General features: G+C 32.6%; 1 protein-coding gene across 1 annotated transcript in view; it reads right to left on the reverse strand.

Annotated features, from left to right (window-relative positions):
• Positions 1-9,975, reverse strand: part of LOC106871873 (F-actin-capping protein subunit beta) — a 78,681-nt gene that overhangs the window by 17,404 nt on the left and 51,302 nt on the right. The window contains exons 2-3 of the mRNA XM_014918613.2: positions 4,572-4,661; positions 824-945 (exon numbers count right to left, since the gene is read on the reverse strand). Coding sequence (XP_014774099.1) covers positions 824-945; positions 4,572-4,661 — 212 coding nt within the window. The remainder of the gene's footprint in view (positions 1-823; positions 946-4,571; positions 4,662-9,975) is intronic.

The raw sequence follows: 9,975 nt of genomic DNA on the forward strand, positions 1-9,975 counted from the left end.
CTGAAGATCCTTTCTCACTACATCATCCCACATCTTCCTGGGTCTACCCCTTCCACAGGTACCCTCCACAATTAAAGGTCAGCACTTCTTTACACAGCTGTCCTCATGCATACACAACATATGACCAAACCAGCACAGTTTTCTCTCTTGCACACATCTGATGCCACTTTATCCCCCAGATTTCCTCTTAAATCATTTACACACTGTTGTACATGCACATTGACATTACCCATCCAGCAAAGCATGCTAGCTTTATTTCTTTCAAGCCTCTGCAAGTCCTCTGTAATCAAAGCCCATGTTTCACTGCCATGTAACATAGCTGTACATACACATACAACCTGTCTTTCATTCTGAGAGAGAGGCCCTTAGTTACCAACAAAGGTAGAAGCTCTCTGAACTTCACCCAGCCTATTCTTATCCTAGCAACTACATTTTCAGAACTTCCCCCCACCACTGCTAACTTGGTCTCCTAGATAACAGAAGCCATCTACTACTTCTGATTCACTAAAGCATTAGAGGGAGCCTAGTGTTTGCGTATTTCAGTGCCTGCACATCTGCCACACACAAAGACTATATTCTCCGTTAACCTTCTTGTGATACCACTACACCTGTTACATGTCCAAAGCTTGCACTGGGTACAACGTATGGAGTTTCTACCAACTCCCTTCTTACATACTGAGTAGGGCCATCCTCCCAGAATGTAATTTTATATTTTATTTCTTATTTGATTGGATAGGGGCACAAAAAAATTATGTAGTAGGATCCCTTCAATGTTAAACTCAGCCCTAAATAAATACAGAAAACTAATAAAAATGAAATTTACCTGTAAGAATCGCCATCTCTATTGTAGTCACATAGAAGATAATCACGTCCTGTAAGCTTGTCGCTAGCTACTTTTAATGGTTGATCAACAGAAGAAAGTAAATCTTCACATAGAGCTGGTGCCTAGGAGAAACAAAAGAAAAGGTATATTGCATTTACTATCCTCATCAATTAAAGATTAAAATACATAAAAGCAGAAAATCTGATTTTAATCATAAATAAGCAAAAAAATATATTTTTATGCATTTCTGCCAGAGACTGTGGCCATGGAAGGGCACTGCCATATAATCAATAAAAAAAGAATAACGGTACAGGCTAGTATTTTTTTTTTTTTTTTATACTTAGTCTTAGAAATGCTCAGACTTGACAGAATCTTCCCTGAGTGGTGAAATCAATGAGACTGATGATTAACTTAAGAAAGAAGATCTAAATATCTGAGATAAAAGCATCAGTTAAAACTGCCTTCTGTGTATCATACTAAATGTATACACTGTAGGCTTATCAATGTTCATCTCACTCCAATAGTGTTTTTAACACAAATCAATGAAGATATTTTTAATTCAGACAATTTCACAGTATCAGGTATTCTAACAATCTGTATAGTACGATATACATATAGCAATTTTAATTTAATACTAATTCAATTGCATACACCTAGCTAACCACCACTTTGTTTAGAATTGAGGAATTTCTATTTCAAATCCAGTCTGAGACATTTACCCATATTTTTAGAGAGTATATTCAACATATTCATTTCCAAAATATGTCTTCAGATTAAGTGTTGGTGAAGAATGAGTTCAAAGGTTACAGTTCTAGCAAAGGAAAAGTTTCTTAGATGATGAGACACACAGATATATCATGTGGTACACCACTTCTTGTGTCAAGAAACAGAAGAATACAGACCAAGAAAGCATACAATCTTGTTCTATATTCTACAGGCTAATCTATCAAACGGCCTTTTTCCAATGTAAATTAAAATATTTATTCAACCACGGAAATTAATATTTTAAATCACATATGTGGCCATAGAAATAACTATTTATATTACATGTGTCATGTTGCCGTGGAAATGAATAATGAAATCAAAATATCGTGATTGTTAAGACAGAGATTTCATTGAAGTTGGTAGCATATAATTGTATTATTTCTTAATAATTAGTGTACTTGCCAAAGGCAAGAAAGTTGCATGCTCTACCCAAAGACACAGCCAAAAGGAAGTTTTAAAATAAGTGGTAATACATCTTTGCAAGAAGTAAATATTAAAATTTTAGAAAGCAAATAAATATTTCTAACTTTCAGTTATAAACATTACACATTTAAAGCTAAAGTAAATGTGTGAATCCTGCAGGAATTACTAAGCAGTGCTGATTGAAATTTTCTAGAGAATTATAAGCTTTTGTTGTATATTGGCAACAGAAAATAGTCTAACATTAGTGCCTAATATTAGACTATTTCCTGTAGTCAATATATAGTGAAGGCTTATCAAAGTAAATGTTAAGTTATGCTACATGATAATGGATACCTTACAACTAATTCATAAATGATTTTTGTGATAAATAGATAAATCAGAATGAGTAAAATTGTAATTTGGTAAGTTTGGACATAGAAGCAGACAGATTGAAAATAATGCAAGGCAAAATGACATTTTGTAGAGTATCTGTAGATTTAAGCCATCAAGACCATTATTGTGGTAAAATAAGTGAAATAAAAATGTGAAACTAAAATTGGTGATTCTTCAAACTACTTAGAAATTTGTTAATGGTTTTCCTTAATATGTCATACAAAGTTTTAATTACCACACTGTATTTCAATAAATTTTTAATATAATCAAAATTCTGAAAGTAACATAACTTTGACTATATATTATGTGAGTGTTGAAATGAAACTTCATATTTGTGTTAACTGAAATAATACTGTAATATGAATAGATCCAGATAGGGTAGTATTGAAAATATCAAACTTATATAAATAAAGAAACCCAAATATATTCTAAATCTTATTTTGAAATATGAAACATAGTTTAGTATATCAAGCTATTAAAATGGTGGAGTTAAGGTATCAATATGCAGACAAAGAAGAAATGTAGGAAGAGATTATTTTTTATATATATGCACACACACACACACACACACACACACACACACACACTGTAACTTACACCTTGATTTCCTTGTTACAAATAGTGAAAAATAGTCCACTGCTCTTCTCACAACAGCAGGCATACTCTTTCAACAGGTACAGGCTATTAATAAATACCTTGTTCAGTTAGTCTACAAGAAAGAATCATATTCAGGCCTCTGTATCCTTATAGTGGAGTGCATTCATAAGAATGCATAGCTAGATGCTATGAATTGGTTTTCCACAGCAGAGTTTGACAGGTGAAGCCAATACCTTCCTGCATGCATTTCAGTCTAGCATCATCTCATTTGTAAGCATCACAAACTTTTAATTAGTGTACTATTGGTTATAAATAACATTAACCAATATCTATTTTATGTACCTTCATGAAATTAACACCAAGCTACTAGAACATTTAGGAAACTCCCTACTCTTTATTTCCAAGTGAAGATCAACAAGCCATCCTCTCAAATATATAAATCCTGTAGTTAAAAATATTACAACATAAACTGACATAAAAGAAAATTAGAACTTTAACAGTTGAATTGGTTGAGAATCAGTTATGGAACTGAGTATCAGATGCCCACAACTGCCAACCTTTATCTCACTGTCACACTACTCCCTTCTTCTATATCAACCTATATTACTCTGACACTGATAGTTCCAAACTAAACCTATTCACTTTAACAATTGTGTCTCATATCTCATTTTAAAGGCATAAGCCACCACACCTCACTCATCATCATCATCATTTAACGTCCACTTTCCATGCTAGCATGGGTTGGACGATTTGACTGGGGACTGGCAAACTAGATGGCTACACCAGACTCCAATCTGATCTGGCAGAGTTTCTACAGCTGGGTGCCCTTCCTAACGCCAACCACTCGGAGAGTGTAGTGGGTACTTTTTACGTGCCTTCCAACAATTCACATTCATCATCATCTACACTAGCCATGTCAAACAGTAGAGTCTCTATAGACTGCAATGTCTCTATGGACTTTTAAACACTCATTAACAAAGATTCCCATCATATCAATTTCTTATAAAGATTTTTTAAAACCTTTTACTTGTTCACCAATATTCCAATTTTTATTGTTTAAATTATTATTTTTATCATTAAAAATTCTTTTAATTCCCTCATCTCTACTAATTTCATTAAGCTATTCCAAACCCTCAAACTAAGAAAACTTTTAAAAGCCAGTGGAGGTAAAGAATACATACACATCCCATTTTCAGTGTAACAAAAGCCCTAACCCTAAACACTGGGTGTACATATTCTTTACTTTCGCCTAAAAGCCTATATAGTCTGATGTTCCTCTTCAAATAAATATATCAATAGAAAAAACAAGTTTCTTAAAGAAGAACATCTTAACTCCTATGTTAAAATATCTTTGTCTCAGAGAAACAACAAAGGCAATATAGGATTTTGAAAGTTGTAATGGTTTTAAACCCGATCACCTAAAACTAATTATATAAAATGTTTAGTATATAACCAACTTTAAACAACTCAGAGACAAAATCTTAGAACAGCAAAATTCTAAACTAGGTATCATGAAGCATCTTGTCTACCACTGTCATCAAACCACTTTATTCTCAACACAAGTAATAAAAGTATTAAATCCATTACTTACAATATCTATAAGTGCACTTAAATTTTCCTCTATTTGTTGTGGCGGCAGTCTACGCATCAAATCTAATGCGCAGTCCAACTGTTGTTCCGTCTGTAACAAAAAATAGGAAAAAAAATTTTGTCAAAATCAAAATTAAGAAACTGTTTTTCAAATTTTCATACAATCTGAAAGAAATTAGTTTGGTAGTTTGAGAAATTAGCCAATTAAAACTTACTAAAATTTCTGAGATTGTTTACCTGTTTTTAATAGTACTAAAACTAATTACAATGTTAATTAAAATGAAAAGCATTCTTTCAAAGTGTTAGCAAAAAAAAATATGTAAAGTTATATGCAAAGTTAATTAAAAAACTGGAAAAATTTTACAATAACAACAGGATCTTTTTTTAAAAAGAATTTAAAGAAAATATAAATAGCACCAAAATTATACAAATAAACAATAAAAGAGAAAGCACATTCTTTTCTCCATAACAGGCAACTAATTTATCAGTATCTTGTGATGTTTTAACTAAGTTACTCTTAGATGGCAAGTAACTTCACATGATCAGCATAGAGAACAGTTAACACTAATCACTATTTTTATACAGTGGGAATTCCAGAAAACCAATGTTCAAAAGTGGAAGAAGGACTGGGAATACTGGTTAGTCAAGAGCCTGGTGGAGTAGAGTAGACACAATGTGGGTGATAAAAGGAGGTACTAGCAGTATCCTGAGGGGTACTGACATGTTACCAGCAAGTTCCAAGAGTCAAAGATCACTGCAGAGTTTGTAGAAAAGGTAGATAAGAGACAAGTCTACAAGGAAGAGGATGGACTGTGTTTGTGAGTGACTTCATGTGTTTCTTTTGATGATATCAAGGATGCCTATTTGTGTGTAGTAGCAACACCATGCCAGATATGGGAGCTCACCTAAACTTTCAAGAGTTTCAGCAGTTATTGGCAAAAGTATCTTCTGGCTCTGAAGGAGAAGTTCAATCTTTATTATGTTGAGTGTGTTTGCCAGAACAGATGCAAAGCATTATCATCCCCAATGATCTCTGCTTGATAGTAAGGCCTAGCATTTGAAGTGATTGTGAAGGTTGTACTTGTGAGGTATTCATATTGAGAGAAGATGAGAAAAATCCTGTTTTCATGCTGCTGATTGTACCTGTCAGTACAGATTTAATGCAAGATCTTCAGGTTACACATAAAATATATATTAGGTGTGGAAGGTTAGCAAAGAATAAAAGTGAGTTTTATCAGCTTAGAAATGGGTACTGCTGAGGATGACAGTAGGAAGGAAGTTGATGTATAAAAAGGAAGAGTGTAGGAGACAACTGAACCTTAGGGTATAACAGAATTGATGAAATGGATCAGAGAAAACATTAGCACAAGCCATATTTGTGTAACCTGACAAAGCACCAATGTAACACATTAGCATTCAAAACTGGCCATGTCCAGCCTAAATATTTAACCTGTTTTAGGTTCAAACTCGCCAGATCAAGTCTCTCATACCTATTCTACAATGTCATTTGAAAACAAAACAATCACATTATTGAAATAGAAGCTATGAGATAATGCATAATTAATTAAAAACAATGTGAATAAATAAACATTACATTTGACAGAATCTGAATACCAAAGGTCAACAAAACAAGACAGGTGCTTTCTTTAATCATAGAAATTCTATATATTTCAACTCCATTTTCAAATTTATTATGCCAAAACAGACATGGTGCCCTGGCAGCTCTTCAGCTGGCCAGCTCCTGTCAAACCATCCAACCCATGTCAATATGGAAAATAACATTAAATGAGGACAATGATTTTGAGAAAAAGTGATTCTGTTGTTTTATTCAGCTCTATCATACAAGACAAGAATGTACGTTCAACATTTAAATCCAAATAGAGATGATTTGCTCCATTTTTACCACAGCCTGGAATGGACAAATGTCCCAGAGTTAATGACTAAGTCAGCTTAATTCCCAAACTTCTAAAAGCATTAACCAACAAGTCAAATTTCATCACAAATAACAGTTCTATATTACTAAATGCAAAGAAAGAAAGAAAGTTGGAAACCAAATGCAGTACAAACTAAACTTTTTCAATAACTACTATTTGTCATCCTCAAGAGTAGACAATCTGATAAGTGGTAAGATCTGAAAATAGAACACTGATATATGCAACCTGTTGTATTCAGAATAAAATATATATTTTCCTTGCTTTCATCTGAAACGAGACACCTCATTTCACAGTTAAGTGGTTAGCAATGGTAAAAGTATTAGTTCTAACAATATATAAATAAAAATATTGATGATGACATATGTTCCTAAGTCTTTTCCAAAGAAATATTACTGATGTGCAGAAATGCCAGCATTGTGCAGTATCTCAATCAGATGCATTTTTAACTAAGTACAATAAGGAGGTACAGTTCACTACTGTAGACAGTAAGGTTATTGAATAAATATATTTTATTCTGACTTCTTTGTTTTGCTTTTGTTTAGCTCTAGGTCTGCTCCAACAACAGGACAATGATCAGAGGCATTTCAGCCATGACCATCGTATATTTTTCCCTGGACAGTTTATTTACCACTACATTATCATTGTTTCTTTTCTAACAAACAGTGTGATTTTAGGAATATCTGAGAGTTATTTCTAACACATTAAGCAACCAGAGACCTCCCATCGGCTTGATGAGTTTTCATAGCTCATTCAGCTAAACTCAAATCTTTTCAAAGACCAATAAAAACAAATAAAAAGGAGAAATCATCTCCAGTGTATCCTTTCCAGAAAATCTAGTTCCAGCTGCTGCTAGATCACCATGTGCTTATGTTTCATAGCAATACACAATGATTTTGAAAACAAAAATGAAAATTTCTCAGTCTTAGTTTCAGATGAACCAACCGAAATATGAATAGAAACATATCAACACAAAGTATAATTTTTGGACTTTTAGAGAAAGGAAAATTAAGCAATAGCAGCTGATATGTTCTAACATTTTTACATATACTTAAGGTATTAGTCATGAAAGTGAAAGGGTTCTAACAGACTACTAACTGGTTCAAATTCAGTTCAAGATCTTATGACTACAGAGATTCAAGTCACATGATTTGTCTCCACAAAATAGAAAGCCAATTTTGATATTATCTGAATAAACTTCAGTGTTTGACTGGTATTCATTACAAAATTGAAAAAAATTCTAACTGGGGAACATATTTTCTACCATTTGCACCAGAATTACCACACCAATTTGACAATCATTAATTCCTCTTTAGCTCAAAGCCAGATTTTATGGGAGTAATAATCTGTGATAAGATGAATATCAAATCTTTTCTTTAAGAGACTGTCCACAGCAAATAATATTGATATGAAAGGTTAATATTGTTACTGACCACCAAAAGGTTGGCTTTATAGGGGGAAAGCAGATTAAAAGACAGCAGCCAACAAGTTATTCAACTGACTCATATGAAAAGACAGCCAGAACACAACTTACAAACTCCAAGTCAATGACTCAGCTGACAGAATCAGAAGTGAGGGAGACCTACTTCAATCAAGTGTCATGAGTAGAAAGGTATCATAGTAATTGAATGACTGAGGTACCACTGTCAAAATAGTTAGCATTCCTAAAAAGGGATTGTAAGTCACAAATATGTTAGATATTTATGCTGTTCATTTCCAGTAAAATAAGGCATATATATACTTGTTTTTATAACTTGATAACACTTTCTCAAGTCAACTGTGACTAACAAATAACTGACTTCAAACCTTTTTGCATCAACCCACCTGAGACCATCCTTGGCCCCTATGATTCAAACCACCTTTTTTAAGGTAATCTAAATTTTACCTTCTATTAAAATATCTTTATATCCCAAACACCAACTTAATGACAATGTTATTTTTACTAAATACTTCATCATTTTCAGAATTAACTGAAATAAAGGCAGTGTATTCCAACAGAAATTTGGTAAGATAAAGGTTTTGCTAAATTTATTATTTTCAAAATTAATAGAAATAAAGGCAGTGTATTTCAATAAAGATTTAGTAACAAAAGGGTTAAACATCTATTTCAATATCTGTTAGACTAGATCATAAGAATCAGATGATTGCAGAGGGAAAATACCAATATATCAAGTTGATTTATGGCAAGTCTATTAACCTACAGGCCATTGTGGCTACTAAATGCTGTCCTGTGATGGAATTTTTATTTTGTTTTTTAGTATGGCATTTTGACACCTAAAAACAAATCATTTGAGTAAAATTACCAACATAAATTATTTGAGGAATTTTAATCTATTTTAGAATGTGTCATTTCTATAAGTCATTCTAGATTGAAAATAGTTCAACACAGGAACAATTAGGTTGAATTTCCTTCAAATATATTTTTAAACACTTGAATTTAGAAAATATGAAGTGTAACCCCAAACTTAAGCCACTGCCAATGAATGAAACCAAAATCTGTAATCACACCTCAACCATCCACATAGCTTAAATGTGAAATCTAATATTGTAAAGAACTTATTCAACCCACAGGTCACAAACATTTCAAACTATGTTTAACTCAAAATCTTAGAGTGCTTCCTCTATTGAAATCTCTCATAATTAAATCATTATTAAATAATAAATGAATCCTTAATAAATAATATCACAAAATTCTAACTCACTGCCATTTAGCTTGCAAACCAAAGGGAGAGAGAAAAAAAGGGGAGAAATTTATCTGATAGAACATTAAACACACACACGATGCAGACAGTTTTAGATGAGGATAAACTGTTCCTCACACACAATGTGCCTAGTCCCAGTTTTTGAACCTCAAGAACAACTGAACTGCAGTTTCATGTGGTCAAAATATCTGCAGTACATGACTTAACCAGCAAAACTAAAGATATGCTACAGTTACATGACAAATGTGGGGAAAAGTACCATTATTAGATAGTAAGCATCCCTAAAGAACCTAATAAGCCCAAGAAGCTAAAAATCAAAATTCTTTCAACCTAAACAGCAAGTAAATGTTAAATACATTTCTTTCAATAATTTATGTCAAATCTAGTCTTTAGCATATCAAGTCATGGTCTCACTCTCTGAAGATACACTACTTCCAAATTTCTATTAGTTTCTAGAGCCAGTACTTAAACTGTAAGTTTCCCTTTAGGCATGTAGAAGAAACAGTGCAGCATTATCAAACCATATGACAGACCTGAAAGTTTAATATCACCTGGATCATACTGAACTTCAGCTATATACTTTGTGCAAATTACTGTAGCTTCTACAATGTTAAATACTTCATCTTCTCCAAAACATACACCTTAAATAAAAAGGCAGAACTAATATTTAAATACTGACCTGAAAACACTACCTTGTTAATAGAACTATCAAACCAGATAGTGTGTGTGTATATATATATATATATATATATATATATATATATATATATAT

The sequence above is a fragment of the Octopus bimaculoides genome, chromosome 9 (assembly GCF_001194135.2).
Source record: "Octopus bimaculoides isolate UCB-OBI-ISO-001 chromosome 9, ASM119413v2, whole genome shotgun sequence".
Classification (NCBI taxonomy): Eukaryota; Metazoa; Mollusca; class Cephalopoda; order Octopoda; family Octopodidae; genus Octopus; species Octopus bimaculoides.